The sequence below is a fragment of the Lonchura striata genome, chromosome 1 (genome assembly GCF_050655825.1).
Source record: "Lonchura striata isolate lonStrDom1 chromosome 1, ASM5065582v1, whole genome shotgun sequence".
NCBI classification, from domain to species: Eukaryota; Metazoa; Chordata; class Aves; order Passeriformes; family Estrildidae; genus Lonchura; species Lonchura striata.
The window spans coordinates 117,354,598-117,382,500 of record NC_140703.1 but is presented as its reverse complement, the minus strand read 5'-3'; the positions used below and the strand labels follow the sequence as shown (position 1 = coordinate 117,382,500).

Genomic DNA, 27,903 nt, shown 5'->3' with positions numbered 1-27,903 from the left:
TGCAGAATCCCAGAATGACCAGGTCGGAAGAGACCTTCAAGATCATCAAATTCAACCCATCCCCAACACCTCAACTCAACCCTGGCACCCAAAGAGCAGGAGCACAAATGGAGGGGCAGAGCAAAAGTAAAAAACCCTTTTTCCATTCTTCACCACCATGAAGCAAAAGTCTGAGGTGTTTTGTGGGGGCCTGCAAGGAGGGAATGCTCCAGCTGAAAATCCAGGGCAGGCAAAGCCCGGAGGAGCTGCAGTGCAGGTGGATTTTTGCCAGGTTTTGGCTTGCTCCATATATATTCCTGCATTCTAAACCCTTAAATTCTAAGTTTTCCACCCTGTGATATCACACACTTCTATTCAAACTCCAATCCCACAATCCCAGTTCTGTCATTCCGTTTTGGAAGCTTCTCCACGGCCTCAGGTCAGTGCAGTGTTCTCCTGGGGGTCAGTGCCTGGCAGCACAGAAAATCTCAAATTCCAACAGATTTTCACTCCTTGCAGCTGTATTTTAAGAAGAAAATAGGTGCTGTTCACTGAAAATGCCACGTAGCTTCCTCCAGCCTTTCCCTCACACATGCGGTGTTTCGGGGAACCCGTAAATAAGGAATCTCCTCAAAAACGGAGGCTTTAAAAAATATCCTGCACTGCTAAAATCTTCTTTGGCAAACAGAAATGTCTGAGCTCTCCACGAGGGGTGAAAGTTTCCCTCTGCCTTCTGCCAGCCCCCCGAGGAGCTGAGGAAGGAGGGATCAGCTCACGGAGGGAAGGAAAACGCTGAAGGAAAACTTCTCACCCGCCAGTCCCGAGGGACAGCGGGATTGATGCTCACACAGCCCAGCTTTGCCAGAAAATCTCCTTCTGGGAAGGGGAAAGGCAAAATAATTCCCTAAAACCCACAGCAGGCACCTCCACTGCACAAAATAACTCCCCAAAGGCAAAATAACTCCCAAAAACCCACAGCAGGCACCTCCTCCAACTCCAGGCCCATCATTTCCCAGCCTGTCTCTGCCTCAAATCTTTTGTTCCCTCAATTTTTCCTATTCCTATGGAAAATGTTCTCTTCCCCAAAGATCTGAATATTCTTCTTTTAACAGCTACAAAACCTTTGTAGAGAGTGCAAGTTGGCAAGAGAAAGTCAAGCCTAGCCAGGCATGTTCAGAAATAATCTACGTTCGGCTGATGCTGGCTTTGTCACCGTTCAGAGCATTTCTGATTTCAGCAGAGACATCAAGGAGACATTCAGGAGAAATGTAAATAGGATATTCAATAGAAATGTAAAAATTAAATAGAAATAGGTCTATAAATAAGGCCAAAGTTCAGTAGAAATTTCAATAGAAATGTAAACACAAATGTAAAAATGAAATAGAAATGGCTCTATAAATAAGGCTAAATTTCAATAGAAATTTCAGTAGAAATGTAACTACAAATGTAAAAATTGAATGGAAATAGGTCTATAAATAAGGCCAAATTTCAATAGGAATTTCAATAGGAATGTAAATAAAAATGTAAAAATGAAATAGCAATAAGTCTATAAATAAGGCCAAATTTCAATAGAAATTTCAATAGGAATGTAAATACATATTTAAAAATTAAATAAAAATTGCTCTATAAATAAGGCCAAATTTCAATAGGTATTTCAATAGAAATTTCAACGAAAATGTAAAAATTAAATAGAAATAGGTCTATAAATAAGGCCAAAGTTCAGTAGAAATTTCAATAGGAATGTAAATAAAAATGTAAAAATTAAATAGAAATAATTCTATAACTAAGGCTGAATTTCAATAGGAATGTAAATAAAAATGTTAGAATGAAATAGAAATAGGTCTATAAATAAGGCTAAATTTCAATAGAAATTTCAATAGAAATTTCAATAGAAATTTCAATAGAAATTTCAATGAAAATGTAAAAATGAAATCGAAATAGCTTGATAAAGAAGGCCAAATTTCAATAGACATTTCAATAGAAATTATAATATAGAAATTATATATAGAAATATATAGAAATAAAAATGTAAATAGGATATTCAGCAGAGAGACATCAAAAGCATTTGATTGGAAAATCATGTTAATTCAAGAGGGGTGAAAAAAGAGCTGTGTGGGATGAAGTGACTAAGAAAAGGAGCTGAAATAATTTCTGCAGGACTAGGCCAGACTTAACTTCATTCCTAACCCACAGTGAGCAGCTCTGGCTTCCCGAGTCCCTGATTTCTCAAGGAATGAGCTCGGCCTGCCAACACTTCTGTGTTTTATTTTAAAAATCCCAAAATTATTTGGGAAGCAATTCTCTAGGATCTACTGCACTCCCTGAAAAGCAGTGTTGTCACCAGGTCTCCTGCTCCACATATTTGACCATTCCATTAAACTGAATAAATTACAAATCCCCTGCCTCACATCTCCCATCTCAACCCTCCAGCCTCAGCAGAGAGATTGATAAATGCCAGGGAAAAGAATCCCATCCCACATGGAAAAGGAGTGTCTGCACCCTAAATCCTCAAGGATGGGAGTGTTAAAAACCTAATGAGGTTGAATTTATTGATAGGACGTAAAGGATCCTCAGCATCACTGCGTCGTGCCAGGAATTCCTACAAATTGAACAATCCTTTGCATTGCCAACCAGTTGAATTCCTTAAATACATAAAGGGGCTACAAAAACGCTGGAGAGGGATTTTCACCAGGGCATGGAGTGACAGCAAAATGGGGAATGGCTTTAAAGTGTCTGACAGCAGGGTTAGATGGGATATAAGGAAGAAAAGCTTAGGAGTGGCTGGAAGAGTGCCATGAAATAATCAGTTTTATCTCCAGACAAAAAGCATTGAAACCAAGAATTCCTGTCTTTCCTTAATGAGCTCCTTTATCTGTTAGAATTCAGAGATTTGTAAGTTTGGTTCAAAACCGGAAAAAAAAAAAAATTGGAAGCATATATTGGAAAAGAGGTGACTTTGCTTTCGTAGAGAATTTATATCATGGAATGATTTGGGTTGGGAGAGACATTAAAGATCAGCCAGGTCCATGGGCAGGGACATCTTCATCTACTCCAGGCTGCTCCAGCCCCATCTCAAGCTGGCCCTGGGCACTGCCAGGGATCCAGGGGCAGCCCCGGCTGTGCCAGGGCCTGCCCACCCTCACAGGGAGGAAATTTTTCCTAATTATGTGATCTAAATGTGAATTTTTCACTTTGAAGCCATTCCCTGTGTGCTGTCCCTTCATCCCTGGAAATTGTCTCTCTCCAGCTTTCCTGGGCCTCCTCCAGGCCCTGCCAGGCCACCCTGAGCTCAGCCCAAAGCTTCTCCTGTGCAGGTGAACAATCCCAGCTGTGCCAGCCTTTCCTGCCAGCAGAGCTGCTCCATCCCTCTGCTCATCCTGGAGCCTCCTCTGGGCTCTCTGCAGCAGCTCCAGCTCCTCCTGGGCTGGGACCTCCTTCCTGTCTTTTCTCCTAAGTAACTCTTTTGGAGAAGAGTTACCAAATCTGAATCCCTCCACTAAAATTTAATCCTAATTCACCACCAAAATTTAAATATTGGGTATTTTCCAATTACGAAATGGTTCATTTTTACATGGTTTCTAAGTTGTTATTTGGTACAATTCAGCCTCAGCTTCCAAAATGAGGCACTTGCAGCAGAAAATCCGCAAGAAATAAAGGCATTAATATTACTTCAGCCTGCTGAAATAATGGAAAGGTTTTTTTTGGAGAAAAGTTTGGCTTTTGTTATTTTTCTATAAGGAAAAGGTTCTTGAGGTTTCCCTAAAAATGACCTCAGGTAGGACAAGACTTCCTTCAGAACAGACCCAGCAGATTTTTAGGCTCCTTCTCAACTCCTGCTCGGCAATATATTCCCTCTTTCCCCACGCTTCAACATCCCACCCTTGGATATATTTTTTTTTCCCAAAAGTATTTGGGAAGACTACATATCGAACAGGGAATAATCACATTTAATGCCCATCTCAACTTTAATCTAAATCCATGTAGCTTTTTCCTTTCATATCACTGTCAGGCACCTGGGCCATGAGTGAATTTTTCAGAGCTATGTAGGTTAAAACAATTCAATGAGGAAAAGCAGAAAAAAGCAGTCAAAAGGAGAAAAAACCCCTAATTTTTCAGTAGATGTACACAGCAGGTCAAATGGCCTAAGGGAAATATTTAATTTAGGACTCAGACTATTTCTACCAAGTTTCCTAACCAAAAGTATTTTCATCAGGAGCACTACTCTTGATCTGGTTTCTGCTAATGATTTTCCCTGTGGACCTTGCTCATAAAAACAGAAATTGCTTTATGAATCATAGAATCAGAGAAGTTGGAGAAGAAAATGATGGGTTAGGTCATCCTGCCCTTCTCCCTGACAGTGCAGCAGGATTTCTTTTCAGAAAAAAGAAAAAAATCCATTTTGAAAATAAGCATTTATTCAGAAGTGGGGGATAAAAATGCTCAGTTCAAAAGAGGTTTTAAAAATCCATAATGAAAGCAGGGGAGGAAGAGCCAGGTTTTTAAGTACCTTGGCTCTCTCTACGAGCTGTGACAATTTGAGAAGTTTTCTCTGGGTAGGCACAGACAGGAATCCAAGGGGCAAAAAAGAAAAATGAATTCCCACAAATAGGAATTTATCACAATTTGGAGTGCAAATTTAGATGTGCTGCTGGACAAAGAGCTGGACACCCCAGCAACCATGGATGATGGGATAATGGGATAATGGGATGATGGGATAATGGCATTTATTCCTGTTTGCAGGGTGGCTGAGCCTGAAGGGTTTGACCAATGCCATATTGGTTTGCAATGCTTTGAAATGCCCTTAACATTTGAAAATGTCCACAGGCCTTTGTGCAGAGCAAAGGTGGCCCTGTGACAGTGTTATTGTCACCTGTCGTCACCTCCACACATCCCAGACAGCCCAAAAGCCACAGAATCCCAGAAAGGTTGGAAGAACCCTTCAGGATCACCCAGTCCCACCTTCAGCACCAGCATCACCCCAACCCTGTCCCCAAGGCCACATCCAGACTCCTCGGGGACAATTCCAGTGACTCCAAAGCTCCCTGGGAGCTCATCCCAAGGCCTGACCACTCTGTGAGGGACAGAAATGTTCCAAAGCTCTACAGAAACCCCAACAGCGACTCTCAGATGTTCCTATCTCCCAGAGATCCAGGGGACAGCCAGGAAAAGATCCACCAGAGGAATCTGGGTGACCATTTTTTGTTCAGTTTCACAGGAGCTGTTTTAAAAACCTGAGCCTCCCCTGGTGCCACCTGAGGCCATTTCCTCTCCTCCTGTCCCTGCCCCTCCTGGCAGGAGCTCTGCAGAGCAATGAGGGACCCTGAGCCTCCTTTGCTCCAGGCTGAGCACCAGAGAGTTTGACTTGTCCGACCTGCCCTGAAGGTGGAGTTTAGGAAGTGCTGGATCTTCTCAGAATCCCAGAACCAAGCTGGGAAAACCCTCCAGGATCACCCAACCCCACCAGCATCACCCCAACCCTGTCCCCAAGGGCACATCAGACTCCTCTGGGACAATTCCAGTGATTCCAAACCTCCCTGGGCAGCTCATCCCAAAGCCTGACCACTCTGGCAGGGAAAAATTGTTTCTAATCCTTAATCTGAATTTCCCCTTGCATTTATTGGAATCCAGGCTGTCTGAGAACCATCAAAGCCACGAAGGAAATGAATCAAAGAAATTTTTGTTGGAGTTGGTTTTGGGGAATGAATCAAAAACTGTTGTTGGAGTTGGTTTTGGAGCTCAGCAGGTGTTTCTAGATCTCTGGAAGACAGCAGGATCTCATTTTGTTCCCACATTCTCATTTTGCTCCACAGATCTCTGGTGAATCAGGAGAAAACACATCTTGGCCTCTTTGGAATTCCTTCAGCTCAAGTGACTGAGTGAGTAACAGATTGAGGGAATGTTCCCAAATATTGATTACTGAGAGGAAAACACTCAAATCCAGCAGTTTTTGTTTTGATTCCCATCCCAATCCAAGAAAGCTGATATCCTTCTAAATCCCTCCAGTCCACGGCAGGCCTGGTGTGACAGGGCTCACCACGGATCCAGGCCAATCCATGTGGCCATCAAAGGAATTTAGGGAACAAACATCAGAGTGGTCATGGCTGTGATTTGGAAATCCTGGTGAGAAGTCAAATTTGAGGACTTTGAAGCCCACTTAAAAATGAAGGAAGCAAAATGGAATAATTGGAAAAGCTGGGAGAGATGGGGGTGGGCGGCCTGGGGAGGAGAAGGCTCCAGGGAGAGCTCAGAGGTTCTAAAAAGAGAAGGACTTTTTATACAGACAGAGAGTGACAGGAAAAGGGGAATGATTTTAAAGAGATGGCAGGGTTAGATGGGGTTTGGGAAGAAATTCTTCCCTCAGAGGGTGGTGAAGCCTTGGGAGAGGTGTCCCAGATTCCCCTGGATCCCTGGCAGGGCCAGGTTGGACAATGGGCTTGGAGCAGCCTGGGACAGCGGGAGGTGTCCCTGCCATGGCAGGGGTGGGATGGGATGAGCTTCAATCCCTTCCACCCAAACCCTTCCATGATCCCACAATCGGTGTCACGAATGACCCAGCGATAAAAAAGCTGTGAATTCCTGCTGGGGGGATTCCTGCTGCTGGGAGCCCAAGGTTTCCTCATGAAAACCTCGCTCACTGTGCAGTTTATTTGCCTCAAACAAGGGATCTGAATTCCAGGGAATCCTTTGCATGCATTTGGGTCGGGCAGATAGGAGCGCTGCTTCCGTCTGGATCATATCTCCACTTCCTTTTTAAAATGCAGAATCTCATTAAATATTAACTCTCCTACCAACTGAAGAATTGATTTCCAACAGAAGCTTTGCCTGCAGGAGGATTTTGTTTCAAGCAGATGCATACTCAAAGAACTAAAGTTTATTCATTGTCTGTAAACCGTGAGCATGCCCAGGTAATTGCATATGCAAATCTATAATTTGAATATGCAAATATATTTTTTATGTGCACAGCTGCCTAGTTCACTGAGGATATTTTTCAGGGACAATTCAACCACAATTTATATTAAAAAAACCCAAACAACAAGCCAAAGAAATAAGAATAAATAAATGAGAAGCCTTACTCTGACAGAGTATTTGTTTTAAGGCCTGTTCTCAAATCCAAAAAATATCTCAGATTTTTCCACAACAAACATGGTTCGTGACGCAACTCAGGTGAATTAAGGCTCCAGAAGAAAACCTGAGTTGTCTAAGCTACTTTAGTTGAAGGATGAAACATTTCTTTCCTGGTTAAGCAGCCCCAAGCTGTGAGTCTCATTCCCTGGAGGGTGTTTGAGTCCTGCTGCTCTGCTCTCCCGGGACAATTCCACTTAAGCAACATCCAGAACTTCTGCCAAGAGTGTGGGAGGGGTGCAAGGAACTCATCCCAAACCTCAATTTACATTTTGATAACAATATGCAAATGCCCCGTTGGGGTGGTGACTGGGGCCAAGATTGCCTCTGATGAGCAGAGGGATGGAGCAGCTCTGCTGGCAGGAAAGGCTGGCACAGCTGGGATTGTTCACCTGCACAGGAGAAGCTTTGGGCTGAGCTCAGGGTGAGCCCCAGGAAAGCTGGAGACAATTTCCAGGGATGGAGGGACAGCGCACAGGGAATGGCTTTAAGCTGAAGGAAGGCAGGGCTGGGTGGGAGATTGGGAATTGGGAATTGTTCCCTGGCAGGGTGGGCGGGGCTGGGATGGAATTCCCAGATTCCCCTGGATCCCTGGCAGTGCCCAAGGCCAGGTTGGAGCAGCCTGGGACAGTGGAAGGTATCTGGGGTGGGATGAAATGATCTTTAATATCCCTTCCACCCCAAAGCATTTCCTGATTCTGTGATGTCTCCTTGCACATCTGCTCCACCCTCACTGCATTTCACCCAGACAGAGCTGGCTGCCCTCAGCACCCAAACAAAGCAACCCCTGAGTGCAGGGCAGGCATTCCCTGGGAACAGCAAATCCGTCAGCTCCTCCTTGTGCTTTATTGTTTTAAAAAAGGGAAGAGAGAAGGAGAAGCAGAAAGAAGGAGAAGGAGAAGGAGAAGGAGAAGGAGAAGGAGAAGGAGAAGGAGAAGGAGAAGGAGAAGGAGAAGGAGAAGGAGAAGGAGAAGGAGAAGGAGAAGGAGAAGGAGAAGGAGAGGAAAGGAGAGGAAAGGAGAGGAAAGGAGAGGAAAGGAGAGGAAAGGAGAGGAAAGGAGAGGAAAGGAGAGGAAAGGAGAGGAAAGGAGAGGAAAGGAGAGGAAAGGAGAGGAAAGGAGAGGAAAGGAGAGGAAAGGAAAGGAAAGGAAAGGAAAGGAAAGGAAAGGAAAGGAAAGGAAAGGAAAGGAAAGATTTGCTGTGAGGATAGATTTGCTGTGCGGCTCAGGGAACTCCACGAAGCAGCAAACCATGGCATTTATTCTTGTTTGCAGGATGGCTGAGCCTGAAGGTTTTGATCAATGCCATATTGGTTTGCAATGCTTTAAAATGCCCTTAACATTTGAAAAGCAAGCAATGATGTGCCAGGTATTCACTGCCCACCTTTTACCAGCATCCCTTCTGTCAGCTCTTGGCTTTGGACCAAGCCAGGCCTGGCTGGATATTTCAGAAATGCAAGTCACTGGATCAGCTGGACACCAGTGAGAAAGAACACTTCAGGAGGGCAGGATAAAAACCATTTTAAAGCTTAAAACATTCCCAATTCTCCACATGCTGCTGGATTTGGTGTGGATGGGGATGAGCCCCTCCATTAAATCAGTTTATCCCTCTGGGAATTGTCTCCTGAGCTCACTTACTTCGGGGTTCCCGAGGTCCATCCACCGTGATCTTGATGGCTCTGTGGTACGTGGCCACTTGGGGAGGGTTTGTGAAGACTGTGATAGTCAGAGTGAAGCTTTTCCCTGCAACAGGAAAAAAGAAAAAAAGAAAATGTTACTGAGAAAAAAAAAAAAAAAATCCTTGAGCAAGTGTTGTGCAAAGCAAACTCCTCGTTTCTGGTAGAGCTCGAACACCCTGCAAGGCACTGAAAAGGTTTTATGGGGTGTAGAATCCTGGTGCTGGATTCCTTCCCTCCGTGGCAACTGCTCAAAGCTTTCGGGGAAACAAAATTAATTTATATTTAAATCATCTGCGCTTTGTTTGTGAAGGAAAAGGCGGTTACCCCTAAGAGTCAGGGTTTATCTGATATTATTCCTGACTCTGCTGTGTTACCTGGGATTTCTAAAGGGATTTCGTCCAGGGAGGTTGGGAAATCGTGGCTGGCTTTTCCAACAGTGCCACGGCAATCTGAGCAGCAGCACTTTTCAAACCCAAGAGAAGGGGGTGCAGAGCAGGAGCAGAGCCCTCTGAAAATCAGCTGCTACTGCAATGCCAAGAAAGAAGGGAATGGGAAAAATAAAAAAAAAATCTCTACAGCTCATCCACAGAGAAATAAAATATTTTACAAAGCCACAGCAGAGGAGAAGGCTCAGTTTCTCTTTTATTCAGTAAGAAAATTGTGAAGGTTTTTCCAAGTTGTTCTGTGCAAGGCATGGCTCTGTTTTGGGAAAAGTGATCTGTTGGAACCCTGGTTTTACTGAGAATTTCAGACTTTCTGTGCTGCCAGGCACTGACCCCCAGGAGAACACTGCACTGACCTGAGGCTGTGGAGAAGCTTCCAAAATTCCATAATAAAACTGAGATTACAGGTGTGGAGTTGGAATGGAAGTGTGTGATAGCACAGGGTGGAAACTCAGAGTTGAAGGGTTTAGAATGCAGGAATAGATATAAAGCAAGATGGAGGTTTTAGGGTGGAGGCTGCTCCTTCTCCTTCACCTCCTTCTCCAGGGGTTTGGGTGGTTTTGTGCAATTGGATAAAAAAGTCCCATTGCGGGCACGGGTGGTTGGGTATTGGGTTAAAAGTGAAAATAATTGAGGTGTCATTTCTTAATTGGACAGTTGATCCTTAAAAGGCCTTGCAGAGAGAGAGATGGGCTCCATTTTGAGTTTGTTGAACTGCTGCAGAACTCAGGGTTTCTTTTTCCTCCCTCTCCCTCATTTCCCCACCTGGCCCCAGCCTGAGTGAGGAATTTCTTCCCTTCCACACGTTTTTGTTGTTTCCTTCTGTTAGCTCTATAAATAAGGCCAAATTTAAACAGAAATTTCCATAGAAATTTCAATAAAAATCTCAATTAAAATGTAAATAGTCTATTAAATAGAAATGTAAAAATGAAATAGAAATAGATCTATCAATAAGGCCAAATTTTGATATAAATGTCAATAAAAATGTAAATGGAAAATAAATAGAATATTAAATAGAAATCTAAAATGGACAGGGATCTTCCTCCTTCCAAAATAGAGTTCCCTGTATCACTAAATACAACATTTAGACCAATAAAACAGAGGGAGAATTTAATATATATATATTTTTTACCAGACTAATCTGCAATATTTCCATCTGACTTCCAGTTTGGGGTTTGGCACCTGCTGCTCTGCTAGAACACAAAATCAATTTATTTCATCAGAAGGTTCTAGATAGAAAATAAGTGCAAGGAAACCCCCAACAATGGTGAAATGCACTGAAATGTGGCCATAATTCCAGTCCCCAAAAGCAGAATAAAGAAGAAGAGACAGAAATCCACAAGGATCATCCAGTCCAACACTCAAGTGAACTGCCTGGACAGGGATGTTCCTCTTTTCCAAAACAGAATTCCCTGTATCACTAAATACAACACCTGAAACCGATAGAGAATTTAAAATATACTTTATTTACTGAACTAATCTGCGGTATTTCCATCTTGCTTCCAGTTTGGGTTTTTTTTTTAATCAACTGCTCTGCCAAATCATGGTGTAAATTCATTTCTTTAGAAGGTTCTGGAGAGGTTTCTATAGAGAAAATAAATGCAGGGAAAACCCCAACAACAATGGAGCAAAACGTGGCTGTAATTCCAGTCTACAAGAGCAGAAGAAAGAAGAAGGTAGAGCTGATTTTCTTTTTTTAAAAGATTTTTTTTCCAGAACAGACTGGAGTGAACCTGTGTGGGGCTGTGCCATGAGCTGGAGGATATTTGGGTCCCTCCTTGTCCTCCTGAAGCACATCCTGGTTAAGCACAGCCTCCAGAACCATAAATTTGGTCACTGCTTCTTGCCAGCAATTCCACCTGGCTTTTATCCCCTGCTTCTCCTGCCCCCTTTCCAGCCAGCTTTATTAAGTGCTTTTATCATTCCTGAATTATTCATCGTTTATGGGGCTGGTTGACAAAGGCTGGATTGGAGGGGTTGGGAGTTGAATGTGGGGTTTGTGGGTACTCCTGCTTTGGGATGACAGCAGGGCCATAAACATCTCCTGGTTTTTATGGGTTATGATACAGATTTTATTTTCAACAACGCTTGCATAATACACCCAGAGTGTCTGTACAGACGGATTGCCCAAAACTGAGTCAGGCAGAGAGGTCCTGACCTTGCTGGTGACAGGAAAAAGGGACCAAACACACCCAAAAGTCATCCTGAAACTCTGGCCTTGTTAGGGAGCCTCCAAAAGTCCCACTCAAAGTGTCACAGCAGTCACAGCAAAGCAGCACCATGAGCTAACATCAAAATCCGAGAGCTCTGGGCTCAACTCTCCCATAAATAGATGGAAAACCTCCCAGAAATCAGCTCGGGGCTGTGTGGATGGAAGCCAATGGTTCTGGGGTCATCCTGGGGGTCTTTGATGAGGATGAAAGGGGTTTTGGGGTGCAAGAGCTGCTTCAGACCCCGTTTGTCTCTAGAACTATTCCTGGTGGTTCCTGATACAGGCACAAGGATGGAATTCTCCAGAGGTGGGACAGGGCTCTGCCTTTGGAAACCCTTCCCACAGACATCAAGGGCTCAAATGTGTGAGGGCACAGCTCAGGATTCACTGCTCCCATCAGCTCTTCCCTCCCAACCAAGGGAGGAGAAATCTTTTGGGAATGTTCATTATTGCGAGAGGGGTAAGGTCAGAACCCTTCCAGAAACAGGAATGGGTACAGGAGAAGTCCTGGCTGGAGCTAGAAATATTACCTGTAATAATTACCTGTAATTATTACCTTGTAATAATACAAGGCTGAGGTTGGAAATGTTACCTGGGCACTCTCTTGGGGGGTTTGGTAGAGATTGGACTTCAAAAGAGCCTTCAGGTGTCACTGATTTAGCAGCTGAAGTCACAGAATCCCAAATCCCTGAGGTTGGAAAAGCCCTCCCAGCCCATGGAGTTCCAGCTCTGCCCCATGCCCACCTTGTCCCCAGCCCAGAGCACTCAGTGCCACCTCCAGGAATTCCTTGGACACCTCCAGGGATGGGGACTCCATCACTTCAGGTGGATTCTGAGTTGTCCTCACGTTTATACGGCTGCTCAAGGAGGTCCCTTGAGACTGGGCAAAACTGGGAGAACTTCAGAAGAAGAACAAAGCACAAAGTTCAAGAGGAACAGCCTCAGGCTGGGCCAGGGCAGGCTCAGCTGGGACAGCAGCAGCAATTTCCCCATGGAAAGGGTGCTCAGGCCCTGGCAGGGGCTGCCCAGGGAGCTTTGCAGTGCCCATCCCTGCAGGTGTCCCCTGGAGGTGGCACTGAGTGCTCTGGGCTGGGGACAAGGTGGGCATGGGGCCCAGCTGGGACTCTCTGGGCTGGGAGGGCTTTGCCAGCCCCGGGAATTCCATGATAAGGGAAGGAGACGTTTCAAGTGAGGGAAACTCATCCCTGGGAGTTTGTGTCAGGCTCTTGTTTCCAGGGTGGTCTCCAGCATCCACCTCCCCCCACCTGGGACAGCAGGAGCTGAAGGTGGATGTGGCCAGGAGCTGGAGTCATCCCAGGAGGGCATCTGGAGGTGCCCAAAGAGCACCTGGAGGTGGCACTCAGAGCTCTGGGCTGGGGACAAGGTGGCCATGGGGCCCAGCTGGCACTCCATGGGCTGGGAGGGCTTTTCCAGCCTCAGGAATTCAGGAATTTTCTGATATCATCCCTTCAACCCAGGCATCTCCATGATTCCATGCTGGACCTCCAAGATCAAAGCCTCAGCCTGTGCCCTGTGCTGAAACACAGAAATTTGGAGCCCCATTCCAGGTCCTTCCTCCTCCAGAGGCTGGAGCAGGAGCAGCTCCCCCCCAGCAGGATCCCAGGGGTCTCCAGGACCTGCAGAGCTCTGGAGGCTCCTGAGCTGCTGCCCCGGGAAGGTCTGGGAGGAACCCAGGGGACAAATGAACCCTGGGTGACACCACGGTCACATGAAGCTCCTGTGCCCTGCTTGAGTCATCCCTGAGCACTGTCACCATCAGGAGGAACACTTCTAAAAAAAGTGGCTGCATGGGCAGAGGGAAAAAGGAGATATAACCTCTAATTAATCTCTAATTGATCTCTAATATTATCTCTAATCTGCAGATATCCTGCAGATCAGTCCAGTGAATAAAGCATGGAAAATAAAGATGGATAAAGATGGAAATACTGCAGATTAGTCCAGTAAATAAAGTATATTTTTATATTCTCTCTCTGTTTCAGTGGTCTAGGTGTTGTATTTAGTGTTACAATCAATTATGTTTTGGAAAGGAGGAACATCCCTGTTCTTGTAGACTGGAATTATGTCCATGTTTTGCTCCATTGTTGTTGGGGTTTTCCCTGCATTTATTTTCTCTATAGAAACCTCTCCAGAACCTTCTAAAGAAATGAATTTAAACCGTGTTCTAGCAGAGCAGTCAACAACAAAAAAAAAAACAACCCAAACTGGAAGCAAGATGGAAATAGTTCAGTAAATAAAGTATATTTTAAATTCTCTCTCGGTTTCAGGTGTTGTATTTAGTGATACAGGGAATTCTGTTTTGGAAAAGAGGAACATCCCTGTCCAGGCAGTTCACTTGAGTGTTGCACTGGATGATCCTTGTGGATTTCTGCCTCTTCTTCTTTATTCTGCTTTTGGGGACTGGAATTATGGCCACATTTCAGTGCATTTCACCATCGTTGGGGGTTTCCTTGCACTTATTTTCTATCTAGAACCTTCTGATGAAATAAATTGATTTTGTGTTCTAGCAGAGCAGCAGGTGCCAAACCCCAAACTGGAAGTCAGATGGAAATATTGCAGATTAGTTCAGTAAATAAAATATATATTTTTAAATTCTCTCTCTGTTTTATTGGGTGCTGTATGTGGTGAGACAGGGAATTACATTTTGGAAAGAAGGAAGATCCCTGCCAGAACCCAGATCCCTGTCCTCGAACCTCTCACTTCATTTTGACCCCTCGAAAAAGCCACTGAATCCATGGATCAAGGCTCATCCCAGTGGGAACAGGAAAAAAATGTAGTGAAACCTTCAGAAATTTGGCTGTGGAGGAGGGAGAGAAAGGCAAAGAGATGAGCTTGGTGCAATCCTTTTACTTTTGGGCTTTGCTCTAATAAACCTTTGTGCCATTAAATTTGGTTTGGTTGTTTGGGTTTTTTTTTTTTCTTTTTCTTTTTAAAAAAATCATTACAGTAAATTATTAAATAAAAAACAGGAGAAAAAAAGGAAGGAAAGCAGCCGAGAATGTCTGTGCTGACAAGGACAAAAGGCATAGGTGGAAAACTATGAAATGTGAGGCCCAAATGCAACCCAAATGACATTACAGACATTTCTATTCTATTAAGGAGAAAATTCCAGGTTTTAGGAAGAAACAGGATGATTTTATTTTGGAGGTTTTTTTAATCCATTTTCTACCTTTTAGCCCCTTTGTACCTGTATTAAACCAGGCTAAATGATCAATTTTCCCCATTTTTCTGGCTCCTGACAGCATCCCCCCGGCTCCCTGCCAAAGCCAGCAGCTCTCCTGCATTTAAACATCTCCAGGATGCCACCCACACGTCCCACATCCATTCCCAAATGTCACCTCCCAGACACTGGGGACAGTTTTTTGCTGGTTCTTATCTCTGAGCCCTCCAAATGGGATCAGGAAGTTGAGAAGGGCTGAAATCACTTGACCCTTCATGAATTAACAGCTGCTCATCCTGGGAGTGAAAGTTTTGTTGGTTTTTTTTCTTTTTTTTTTCTTTTTTTTGTTTTTTTTGCAGGTGTTCAAAGCCTGCACGAGGCAAAATTCTGTGCTCAGGTGGGAGCTTTTTTTCTTCAGCCACCAGTGATGGTTTGGCACAGGCTAAAACTTTGCCTCTGATGTTTGAGCTGGTGCTGTTTCATCAGAAGAGGGGAAAAAAAAAACCAACAAAACTGCAGCTGGTGCAAGAGGCATTAAAAAAAAAAACCAAACCAAAAAAACCAAACAAACCCACATGATTTGTTTACCAGCAGCACCACAGATGCCACTGGATTTAAATATGAAATAAAGCTGTTATTCACCTCAGCTGGAGATGGTTTGTACATTGTGACCACCGCAGACCAACGGTCCAAACACCCAAATGAGGGGGGTGGCCCAGAAAAATGCACCAGGGAGAACTTAAGAGACTTTTGCAGGGCTTAAAGGAGCTCCAAAACAGCTGGGGAGGGACTTGGGACAAGGGATGGAGGGGCAGGGATGGTTTAGGATGGAGAATCAGGGATGGTTTAGGATGGGGGATCAGGGATGGTTTGGGATGGAGAATCAGGGATGGTTTGGGATGGAAGAGCAGGGATGGTTTGGGATGGAGGGGCAGGGATGATTTAGGATGGAGAATCAGGGATGGTTTAGGATGGAGAATCAGGGATGGTTTAGGATGGAGAATCAGGGATGGTTTGGGATGGAGAATCAGGGATGGTTTAGGATGGGGGATCAGGGATGGTTTGGGATGGAAGAGCAGGGATGGTTTAGGATGGAGGGGCAGGGATGGTTTGGGATGGAGGGGCAGGGATGGTTTGGGATGGAGGGGCAGGGATGGTTTAGGATGGAGGGGCAGGGATGGTTTGGGATGGAGAATCAGGGATGGTTTGGGATGGAGGGGCAGGGATGGTTTGGGATGGAGAATCAGGGATGGTTTAGGATGGAGAATCAGGGATGGTTTAGGATGGAGAATCAGGGATGGTTTAGGATGGAGAATCAGGGATGGTTTAGGATGGAGAATCAGGGATGGTTTAGGATGGAGAGGCAGGGATGGTTTAGGATGGAGAATCAGGGATGGTTTGGGATGGAAGAGCAGGGATGGTTTAGGATGGAGAATCAGGGATGGTTTAGGATGGAGAATCAGGGATGGTTTGGGATGGAAGAGCAGGGATGGTTTAGGATGGAGGGGCAGGGATGGTTTAGGATGGAGAATCAGGGATGGTTTAGGATGGAGAATCAGGGATGGTTTGGGATGGAGGGGCAGCGATGGTTTAGGATGGAGAATCAGGGATGGTTTAGGATGGAGAATCAGGGATGGTTTAGGATGGAAGAGCAGGGATGGTTTAGGATGGAGAATCAGGGATGGTTTAGGATGGAGGGGCAGGGATGGTTTAGGATGGAGAATCAGGGATGGTTTAGGATGGGGGATCAGGGATGGTTTGGGATGGAAGAGCAGGGATGGTTTAGGATGGAGAATCAGGGATGGTTTAGGATGGGGGATCAGGGATGGTTTAGGATGGAGGGGCAGGGATGGTTTAGGATGGAGAATCAGGGATGGTTTGGGATGGAGAATCAGGGATGGTTTGGGATGGAGAATCAGGGATGGTTTAGGATGGAGAATCAGGAATGGTTTAGGATGGAGAATCAGGGATGGTTTGGGATGGAGAATCAGGGATGGTTTGGGATGGAGAATCAGGGATGGTTTAGGATGGAGAATCAGGAATGGTTTAGGATGGAGAATCAGGAATGGTTTAGGATGGGGGATCAGGGATGGTTTGGGATGGAGGGGCAGGGATGGTTTAGGATGGAGGAGGGCAGGCTTCGATGGGATTTTGGGAAGGAATTCCTGCCTCTGAGAGTGAGGCACAGAAAAGTTGTGGCTTTCCCATCCCTGGCAGTGCCCACGGCCAGCTTGGACCACCCTGGACAGAGGAAGGTCCCTGCCCATGGCACTGGATGAATTTTAAGCTCCTTCCCAACCCAAACCATTCCCTGGTTCCAAGAACTGCCCATGTGAATCGAGCACAGGGGGCACAGAGCTGTTCCTGTATTTTTATGGGTTTTTTTGGGGGTTTAAGCACGTGCCAAACTGGAAATTTGGAGATGCACCTCCTTCCCTCCTGCCAAAGCAGGATAAACCTGACCTTGGGAACATTTCTCACTGCAGGAAGTTCTTCTCTCAGTGTTTACACAGCAGCTCCTCACCCAGATGAAATCTCCAGCGCTCTCAATCAATAAATGCTTTGTTCTGTATTTCTATGGGGCCAAAAGGGATCCTGCTGCAAACTGGAATCCCCAGGAATATTGGATTTTTTTTCACAATAAAGGTGGAAAAGCAGCTCATTCCTGCGGGAACACAGCTGGTCCTGGATTTTACCATTTCCTTTCCTTCCCAGCTCCCAAATCCTGATTTTTTTCACGATAAAGGTGGAAAAGCAGTTCATTCCTACAGGCACATGGCTGGTGCTGGATTTTCCCCTTTTCCTTCCCTCCACAGCCCCCAAATCCTGATTTTTTTATGCACTAGGGTTGGAAAAGGAGCTCATTCCTGAGCTGATCCTGGCTTTACCATCCATGTCTGATTCTGGCTTTTACCTTTTCCTTTCCTTCCCAGTTTCTAAATCCTGAATTTTCTTGCCACTCATTCCTGCAAGGACATGGTTGGTCTTGGATTTTCACTTTTCCTTTTCCTCCCCAGCTCTCAATCCTGATTTTTTTTTCCACAATAAAGCTGGAAAAGCAGGGACGTAGCTGGTGCTGTATTTCCCTCTTCCATTTCCTCCCCAGCTCCCAAATCCTGATTTTCTTTCCACAATAAAGCTGGAAAAGCAGGGACATGGCTGCTGCTGGATTTTTCCCTTCCACTTCCTCCCCAGCTCCCAAATCCTGATTTTTTTTTTTTTTTCCCCCACAATAAAGCTGGAAAAGCAGCTCATCCCTGCTGGGACATGCTGGTGCTGGATTTCCCCTTCCCTTTCCTTCCCAGCTCCCTGCAGCACTCCAGACATGCCCTCCACACTTTCCCCCTCCCTTTTTCCACATTTTTTTCCTGGCCAACAATTTCAATTCTGGGCTGGAAAGCAGCAGAGCTGCTGTGGCATTCCCAGGAGGTTTTGTCTTGGGGTGGAATCCTTTCAGTTCTTTTGGTGAAATCAAAATAACGGCACTCAGCCAAAATGCACCAATTATTTTGACACTTTTAACCTCGGGCAACACAGGAATTACATTGAGCAACCCAAATTACATCACTGGAATCAAGTAATAGAGACATTGTCAGGCTCAGCAGGCACCCAGGTTGAATTTGACTTTATCTGGGTGATGAGGGAAGTCCCTGTCGCTCATGGGGAGATTTTTTTCCCTGATCATTTGCTTCTTTCAGAAGTCAAAAATATCATCCTGAGCTGCAGGCGTGAAATACTGACCCAGGCAGAGGTGGGAGCTGCTGCTGCTGCAGCTCTCAGTGTTATTTTCCAGCTCTTCAAATCAAGGGAACTCAGGCCCTGAGCTTTGATGCTACCTGGGGTTTCAATTCCTTGGAGGAGAGGTGAAAAGGCTCCTCAAAAATGCTTGGGAGGAGTCTCAGGCAGATCCAAATTCCATGAAAAGAGAAAAACCAGCATGGGCAGGAGGCTGGGGCTGCTGCCTGGGGTGGCAAGTGCCTGAAAAAGGGATGGACAGACCCTGGGGGATGCTCAGAGGAGTTTGGGTGGACCCCAGGATGCCAAAAAAGCACAAATATCTTGGGAAGCTCCCCTGGAGGAGTCTGGGGCTGCTCCCTGAAATCTCAGCTGCCTCAAGAAGGTGACAGGGGGGTTCAAAAGTCACTTTTCCCCTCTTTTCCTGTGCTGCAGTGGTACCAAAATCCCAACCCCTTCCCTCAGAGAAATGATGGGACGAGCAGCCAGCGTGCCAAAACGCATCAATGCCAATTCCAGACCACATTTCTGCCTCAGTGCTGCTTTTTTATCCCTTGCTGGAGCAGGCAACACCTTCAGCGTTTCACCCGGAGCCCTCGGGAGCCTCTCCCTGGCACAACAGGCCGTGAAACCCTGCAGGGGTGGCACCGAGCTCACTAAAACAGCCACGATTTTAATGTCTGTGGGGTTGGGTTTTTTTTGGGGGGGAGGGAGGCAGATGTTTTTGAGATCTCGACTCGAATTTGACAATTTGTGTGCAGCCAGTTTCACTTCTGTGCTGCTGAGGGGTTTCACTTCCCCGGGCTGCGGGCTGGGGTGATGCCACCATCCTGCCAGCCTGGCAAGTGTGGAACAGGGCAGCTGGTGGCACCTGATGGCACATTTTTTGGTGGGCATTCCTTGGAAAAGTTTGTGGATTTCACGAAAAAAAGGAGTTTTCCAAGTGGATTCCTGTTGTCCCTCTCTCAGGCTGCTGCTGCTGCCACCTTGGTGGGATTTTTCCAGTCAGTGTTCTCAAGCAGAGGACACAAAACTCAATTTGTTGTGTTCAGAGAATGAAAATGTGGCAGTCGAGTTGCACGGGTAGGAAATGGCTTCAGGAAGGAGCTGAAGCAGGAAAATACCTGAGAATCTGGGAGAGGCTGGAAATAAAAGAGGCCATAAAAAAGAGGAGGCCTCTGAAGGAAGGGTGACCTACAGCAGAATCCCAGAGTGGGACTGGGGGAAGGATTGGGTTGGAGGAACCTTAAAAATCATCTCATCCCACCCCAGCCATGGCAGGGACACCTCCCACTGTGCCAGGCTGCTCCAGCCCCAGTGTCCAACCTGGCCTTGGGCACTGCCAGGGATCCAGGGGAACCTGGGAATTCCATCCCAGTCCTGCCCACCCTCTGGGGAAGAATTTCTTCCCAATATCCAAAGAAAATTCCAATTCCCATTCCCTTCCACTGGCTGTAGCATGCCACCTCCTTATCAATCTGTACTCCAAATAAATATTTGATGTCAAACTCTTTTCAGATTATCCTTTTTTCCTGTTGATTGCTGATGGATTTCTCCTATTTTCATCCCATGGCTAACTCCAGAGTGGGTTTGGAGCTTTGGGAGGAATTTGGCTGCCAGGAGCCTCATTTGTGTCTCAGCATCCTGATCTCCCGTGGAAATCCTGGCTTTGGGGCTTTGTGGTGCTTCCTGTGGATGTATCTGTGCACCAGAGTGACTCCAACCTCTGAATGGGATTTTTATCCTCAAAAACAACCCCAGCGACCTGTTGGTGCTGAATTTTTGGGGTGGGATGCTGCCTGAGACTGCAAGCCTGCAGATCAAGTTTCCAAAATGGATTAAAAGCATGAAACCCATGGAGCAGGGACGGGGGGGGAAGGAAGAACATTTAATGGAAAAGCCAAGCAGCTTCTACCTCTAAGTGGAGCTGCTGCAGTAACCACCATAAAATTCTGATGAATTTGGGTGGAGACGATAATTACAGCCCAGCAGGAACGAAGGGCTTGGGGTGCCTGGCCCCGGCACAAGGAGATCTCAGCTGGAGCCCTTAGAAACAAGAATTATTATTATTAAAACATTTGAAGGCCTGAATTAGAGATACTCAATTTCCACCGACATCATGGTCGAACACACATTTGGGGAGAGTGGAGTTATTTTTGCCCCAAAAATGGCTCTAATTGAAATTTCTGATGCTCCTGTGCATGGGCTCCTCAAAATCTGAATATTTCATTCCAAGCTGTGATATAAATATGAGGGAATTTTGGCTTTTTTTATCCTCCTTGCAACATCATTTTTGGTTTAAACAAAGTAGAGCAGAGCTTGGGCTGCTTGTGGAGAGCTCAGAAATGAGCTGACCTCCACAAAGTGCCACCCACAAGCTGTCCTGACTGCTGTGTCACTGCTGAGGAGGTCAGGGCAAAGGGAAAAACAGGAAGAGCAGGTGGAAAGGACAATTCAGGATGAAATGGCTCCACTGCAAAGCTTCTCCCACATTCTCACTGAAAATGCCTTGGGATCCTTAAGCCTAATGATAGTCCTGAGCCCAGCTTTCATTTCAGACCATTCATCAGCTTTTTGAGGTAGAAATTATCCCCCAGACTTTATAGGGATGACAGAGACAAGGTGAGGTTAAGGCCCAGATTCACGAGCGGATTGGGATTAAGTCCAAAATTCCACCTCTCACCTCTTCCCTTCCCCCAGCCCAGGGGGATTTCTGGGGAAAACACCCCCAAGCCCTGGAGGCCTCAAGCCCAGGAGCTCAGAGGGGTCAGCTGGCCTTGACCTGCAGCCTCTGTCCCCTCCCCTGGGTTTGGAAGCTGCTGCTCTTCTCCAAGGAATGGAGAGAGAAAATTCCAGGGGATGGAGGGACAGCACACAGGGAATGGCTCCCACTCAGAAAAGGAAGGTTTATATCAGATATTAGGAAGGAATTGTTCCCTGGCAGGGTGGGCAGGGCTGGGATGGAATTCCCAGATTCCCCTGGATCCCTGGCAGTGCCCAAGGCCAGGTTGGACACTGGGGCTGGAGCAGCCTGGCACAGTGGGAGGTGTCCCTGCCATGGCAGGGGTGGCACTGATTGACCATTAAAACCCCTCTGAACCCAAATAATTCTGGAATTCTGGGATTCTCTGGCTGCTTTTCTGTTTGAACCTGTGATTTCTTCTTCCCTCAAAGCACTTTTCTCATCCTTTGCCTAATCCTCACACCAGGCAAACCTCGTGGCCTGGCTGTTGTGGTTTTGGCACATCCCATTCCGAGGCACATTCATGGCATTGTCCTGTGAACTTGGGAAAATCCCTTGGAGACCTGGATTTTGCCTCAGTCCCTCTCCCTTTTGCGGTGCCAGGACCCAGGGAATGGCTCCCACTGCCAGAGGGCAGGGCTGGATGGGATATTGGGAATTGGGAATTGTTCCCTGGCAGGGTGGGGATGACCAGAGAAGCTGGGGCTGCCCCTGGATCCCTGAAAGTTTCCAAGGCCAGGTTGGATGTGATTCTGAACAACCTGGGATATGGAAAATTGTTCCTGTCCACGACAGTGGGGTTGGAATGAGTTGATCTTTATGGTCCTGTCCTTCCCACCCCATTCCATGGTTCCACGGCAGGAGCTGGGAACAAACCCTGGGCACGGCTCCAGGCAGAGGCTGCAGATGCAGGGAGCAGGGAAGGTGTGGATTCCCTGGAAGAGCAGCAACGCCCTGTCTGAGCAGGAAAGGCAAGGAACAATTCCACCAGCACCATCAGGGCTGTTCCTGCAGTGAGGAGTTCACAGAATCACAGAATTCATAGAATTCACAGAATCACAGAATTCATAGAATTCACAGAATCACAGAATTCACAGAATCACTGGGTTGGAAGAGACCTTCAGCATCATCAAGTCCAACCCAGCCCCAGCACCTCAACCCAGCCCTGGCACCCAGTGCCACATCCAGGCTTGGTTAAACCCACCCAGGGGTGGTGACTCCACCACCTCCCCGGGCAGCCACTCCAGAACTTTGTCACCATTTCTGTAAAAACTTTTCCCTGATGTCCAACCTGGATTTCCCTGGGTGCAGCTCGAGGCTGTGAGCTCTGGCTCTGTCAGCTCCTGGAGAAAGAGCCCAGCCCCAGCTGGGCACCCCCTGAATTCCACCTGAAGCAGATCAATCCCATCCCGAGCATCCCTCCAGGAGCTCTCTGAGCTCAGCAGCTGCCCTGGGGCTGTTTCCTCGGAGCTGATTTGTTTGGAGCAAGGAGCCTCCGTGCTGTCATCCCACTAATGCAGCTCCCATCGATCCCAGAGCTCAGAAAAGCCCCGGGGTCACTCGATGGATATCCAGGGTGGGGGATGACACAGCCATTACCAACCTGGAAGCTGCCAACTTCCAGCTCCGTGGCCTTGGAGGTGAGCAGGGCTTTGTGCACAAAGTCCAGCCCGCGGAAAATCTGTGGCTTTGCCAAAGCTTTTCCTTCAGTTCCTCCCTAAATTTCAGGGAACTGATGTGGGCGCACAGCTCCAAGCACCGCCCCGATGGCACCGAGCCCTCCAGGCAGCTCCTTCCCCCTCCAGAACCTCCTCCCCACACACCTTCAGTGGGAAAAGGCAACAAGAGTTTAGGAATTTGGGATCCTTCCTTTAACATCCTTTTCTGAGCCCCAAACCTGCCACGGTGCCAAAGGTTTACACGGAATTCCCACCCTGTGCCCAGAGGCTGCAGGTCTCCAAGGGGACTCCCAGAAAAACCATCCAGAGAGGGAGGAAAGGGGGCAGAGAGGAAGGGAATCACGATTTGGAGAGGCTGAGAAAACCCTGTGGAAGTAATATGGTGGGGAAAACACTGGGGAGCAGGATGGGGGCAAAAAAGGTGGAGAGATTCAGCGTTAAGATAATAAAGAATTCTTTTTAAAGTCTATTTTTAATATTTTTTGCCACTCCTAAAGGGTTTTTGGAAGGGAACAGAGTCTGATTCAGCTGGATAAGGGGTTATGCACATGACTGTGCTGGAAAAGACTCTCTTGACAGCGATTGTGAGCCGCTGATTTGCAGCATCCTCACTCCTGCTCAAGTCCTGTGGCCAGCCCTAAGCCTGATTTATCTCCCAGCAGGATTTTATTTTGGTGACAAAATAGCTGCTCTTCTTGGAGTTGGGATATGGGGACACACATATCCGTAAAAATCAGTATATTTTGACCAGAACTCCAGGAGTTCTGAAGGGGGGCACCAAAAAACAAACAGCAAAATAAAAACAAATTTGAAAAAATTATATAAAACCAACAAGAGAAGAGCTGCAGGGCAAACAGATCTCTCAAAACTATGTAACCTTTTCATCTAGAGAGGTACTTTGTTTTCCCTAAACAACATTCTGGGAAGTCCTTTTATCAAGGCAAAAAAAAAAAAAAAAGAAATTGGGAAAACGCTCCGAGCGTAGCGTCTGCCTCATCCTCGCCGCTGCAAAAATGTGCAAGCGGAGCTGCGCAGAACCAAAAAATAGATTTATTGTTATTGGAGTGAGGGCAGTGGTTCAGCACTTGGCATGGCCACTGTTTACAGCAGGAATACTCCCGGAGACAGGAAGTTCTCCGAGCCCTCTGCCGTTATTTTTCTCCTGTTGACGCGTTCCGAGCGGGAATTTATTCGCCCCGATGAAATTTTTAGTAACGAGGCAGAGAGGGGTTTTTGGGAGCTGGCAGAGCCATTGTAGGTGTGCTCAGCCTCGTCCCATGGGATGGATTTGGGGAGTCCAACCCCTCTGAGGAGCAGCATCACCCATGGGGTTAATTCCTCAATCAGGGAATCCTAAATCCAGCAACTCAGAGTAAGTCAAAGCAACCCTGGGCACTGGGAAAGGATTTTCCTCTCTTCTCCTGCCACCACATCCCTGCTGAATTTTTTAACCTTTTCGAGGCCTGGGTTGACTGCTCAGCCTCATCCCTCAGGATGTTTTTGGTAGTCCCAACCCCTCTGAGGAGCAGCATCATCCATGGGGTTAATTCCTCAATCAGGAATTCCTGAATCCGGCTGCTTGGAGTAAACGTGCCCAAGGAAGCCAGGGCAGGGGGAGAGGCTTTTCCTCTCCCTTCTCCTTTCATCAGATCCCTGCCAAGGGCCAACCTGGATGGTTTTTGGGAGTCCAACCCTTGTGAGGAGCAGCATCCTCCATGGGGTGAATTCCACAATTGGAAATTCATACCCCCAGCTGCTCGGATCAGTGCCCAAGGAACCCTGGGCACTGGAAAAAGCTTCTCCCCTCCTTTCCTCCTGGCACTGCATCCCTGATGAGGTTTCCATCCCTTTGGGGGGCTGGGTTGGCTGCTCAGCCTCATCCCAAAGATTGGTTTTTTGGCATCCAACCCTTCTGAGAAGCAGCATCACCCATGGGGTTAATTCCTCAATCAGGAATTCCTGAATCTGGCCACCCAGAGAAAACCCAAGGAACCCTGGGCTCTGGGAAGGGATTTTCCTCTCCTCCTGCCACCACATCCCTGCTGAATTTTTTTAACCTTTTCGAGGGCTGGGTTTGCTGCACAGCTTCATCCCAAAGGATGTTTTTTGGGAGTCAAACCTCTGTGAGGAGCAGCATCATCCATGGGGTTAATTCCTCAATCAGGGAATCCTAAATCCAGCAACTCAGAGCAAGCCCAAGGAACCCTGAGCACTGGGAAAAGCTTCTCCCCTCCTTTCCTCCTGGCACTGAGGTTTCCATCCCTTTGGAGGGCTGGGTTGGCTGCTCAGACTCACCCCTCAGGATGTTTTTGGGAGTCCAACCTCTGTGAGGAGCAGCACCATCCATGGGGTTAATTCCACAACTGGAGATTTGCACAACCCAAGCTGCTCAGAGCAAGCCCAAGGCACTGGGAAAAGTTTTCCTCTCCTTCCCTCCTTCCATTACCTCCCTGCCAAGGTTTCCATCCCCTTGGAGGGCTGGGTTTGCTGCTCAGCCTCACTGGGATTGCACAGAAATCTTGGCTCAAATTAATGACGCAACCAAGCCACCCTAAATCGCTTAAAAAGAAATGTCTCACTCCTGGCCTCTGGTTTTTAGGGGAAAAGTCACATTTCAGAACAGAATGGAGGGAGAAGAGTCCTCACAGAAGAGTCATGGAAGCACAAAGAGCCTCCAACACACACCCAGGGCACTGCCCCTTCCTTTCACTGAGTCATGGAATCACGGAATGGTTTGGGATTGGAAGGAGCAGGAAATATCATCCAGTTCCCTGGGCAGGGACACCTCCCACTGTCCCAATGTCCAAGCTGGCCTTGGGCACTGCCAGGGATCCAGGGGAATCTGGGAATTCCATCCCAGCCCTGCCCACCCTCATGGGGAAGAATTTCTTCCCAATATCCAAAGAAAATTCCAATTCCCATTCCCTTCCACTGGCTGTAGCATGCTACATCCTTATCAATCCGAACTCCAAATAAATACTTGACTTCAAACTCTATCAAATGACCCTTTTTTCCTGTTGATTGCGGATGGATTTCTCCTATTTTCATCCCATCTGGCAAACCCTGCTTATTGTGACTCCAGGATCTGATCCCATGTCCCCAGCAGCATTCCAAAGGCTTGGATCAGAACCTGGACGCCTGCTTAATACTGGTTTTACGACCCTGCTGAAGGGCAGCATCCTCTGTTTTGTACATACTTTTATAATTTTGAGTGCATTTCAGTCAAAAAAATAAAATCCATTTCAACCAAGTGCTCAAATAACACAGCCTGCACAGAAGGAGCAGAATTCTGGCTTGGGAAGACCAATAAAAATAATTGGATTTGGAATCCCGGCCAGTAATTTTTGGAGTTTGAGTATTTTTGAGATTTTGATCTTAAAGTGATTTTTTTTTCCCCCTGGGAATCCTATCCAGAGGGAAGAGTCCTGAGGGCAGAAATTGTGCTTGGTAAAATCTCTCATGTTCTACAAGGCTACACCTGCTTTGGCTCTGTGGAAGTTGAAAAATACCACAAAATGTACTCCAATTCCTCTAATCCTGAGGAAATATATGCATGGATTTAATTTTCCATCCTTTCCAAGGTGCAGTTTTTAAAACTCTCCTGGAGCTGCAGCTCTCGGGTTTAGATTGAGATCTCCTGCAGCAAGCCAAGACACTTCTCCATTAGCTACTCATAGGATAACCCATTAATAATCATTTTCATCTGGAAAACATGTTTATTTTTGGGGATTTTTGGAATCTTACATCCTCCAAAGAAGATAGGAACTGGGATTAATGATTCCATGAGGAAAATATGTCGTGTTCCCCAAGCCACAGAGCTTTCCCTCTCCAAAATAACTATTTATTTTTAATTTTCGCCAATGAACTTCTACAATGTCAGGCTTTTTGCATCAGATCCATTTCATCAGAGTGACCTAAACCGGTTCTTTATCCACTAAAAAAACAGGGATACGTTGCAGCGGGAGCAGTTGGAAGCTCGGAATGTTCGCAAACAGGGGGCGAAAAATCAAGATTAATTTTGTTTTAAGCAGGTAATCAGGCCAAGGGGGGAGGCTGAGATTGGCTGGAGTTTTAAAAGGACATTTTTCTTCCCGAAATGACTCCCGAGCCAGACGGGCAGGTTTGCCCAGTAGCATTCTCCAACTGGGCTGAGGAATCGGAGCCTTGGATCCCGGCCAAATCCAATGGAAATCTCTTTGGTTGAGGAAGAAAAAGCCAAATTGCTTTCCTACCACATCTCCAGGTTTTGGGTGGCCTGTGATAGTCTCGCTCCTATTTTGGGTGTGAAGAAAGTCAAATGTTTGGGGTTTTTAGCTCAAAAAAAGCAGCACAGGGCAAACTCTGGGTGTTGGGCACGCAACAAGGCTGAAACTTCGGCCGAAATTTGGTGCCAAATATTGATGTGGGGAAATCAGCCCCCAGACCAGGGGGATTTGCAGTGACCCTCCCAAAACCAGGAGGAAAACAAGGAAAATAATCTTTGATACAGACTGTCTTGCTGCATTTCATGAAAAAAAAAAATTGAAATTATTCATGAAGCGTTTCAAGAACGGGAATTTCCTCCTCGGAAGCGACAGAGCTGTGGCTGCTGAGGGGATTTTAATGGGGATTCTGATGATCACCACTCAAAACCATTCCTGATTCCCCATCAGGGATTTAAAAGAAGGGTTTTAAATCCCCTGAGGGACACAAGGAGCCTCCACCGTGGCCTGAACCGAGGTGAACTCTCGGTCCCTGCTCGCAACGCCCCTGGCACCGCATTATCACCGGTGGCACTGAGCTGAGCCCAGCTCAAATATTCCACGGCAAACAAAGTCGGGGTTCATTTTCCTGCAGCCAAGTATCAAAGGCAGCAGTGCCCTTTGAAGCAGCCACCTTCTGCTGCAGGCTTTGTGCAAATGCCGCAGAACAGCAGCTCCCAAATCCCGCACAAAGGCAAACAATCCCCACCTTTGGAAAACAATCCCCTGGCGGAGGAGTAAACAAAAGCATCCATTAGTCACCGCCCCAAAGATGGGCAGGTGAGGATGTTGAACCTGGGAGCCTGACTAAGAGCACGCAGCATTCCCAAATCCCTCCACTTAAAGGATCCTCAGCACCTGGCCCTGGAGAGCACACCTGGAAATCCCGGGAT

At 46.7% G+C, this 27,903-nt stretch overlaps 1 protein-coding gene and 1 long non-coding RNA gene across 3 annotated transcripts in view; both read right to left on the bottom strand.

Annotated features, from left to right (window-relative positions):
* LOC146768851 (uncharacterized) overlaps window positions 1–8,732 on the bottom strand; it is a 16,552-nt gene extending 7,820 nt beyond the window's left edge. The window contains exons 1-2 of the long non-coding RNA XR_014950093.1: window positions 5,510–8,732; window positions 1–5,017 (exon numbers count right to left, since the gene is read on the bottom strand). The exon at window positions 1–5,017 is cut by the window's left edge and continues 7,820 nt beyond it. This is a non-coding gene — a long non-coding RNA (uncharacterized LOC146768851). The remainder of the gene's footprint in view (window positions 5,018–5,509) is intronic.
* Window positions 1–27,903, bottom strand: part of RUNX1 (RUNX family transcription factor 1) — a 187,259-nt gene that overhangs the window by 57,129 nt on the left and 102,227 nt on the right. For both annotated transcript variants that reach the window (XM_085560672.1, XM_085560666.1), the window contains exon 5: window positions 8,739–8,843. In XM_085560672.1, the coding sequence (XP_085416798.1) occupies window positions 8,739–8,843 (105 nt within the window). The remainder of the gene's footprint in view (window positions 1–8,738; window positions 8,844–27,903) is intronic.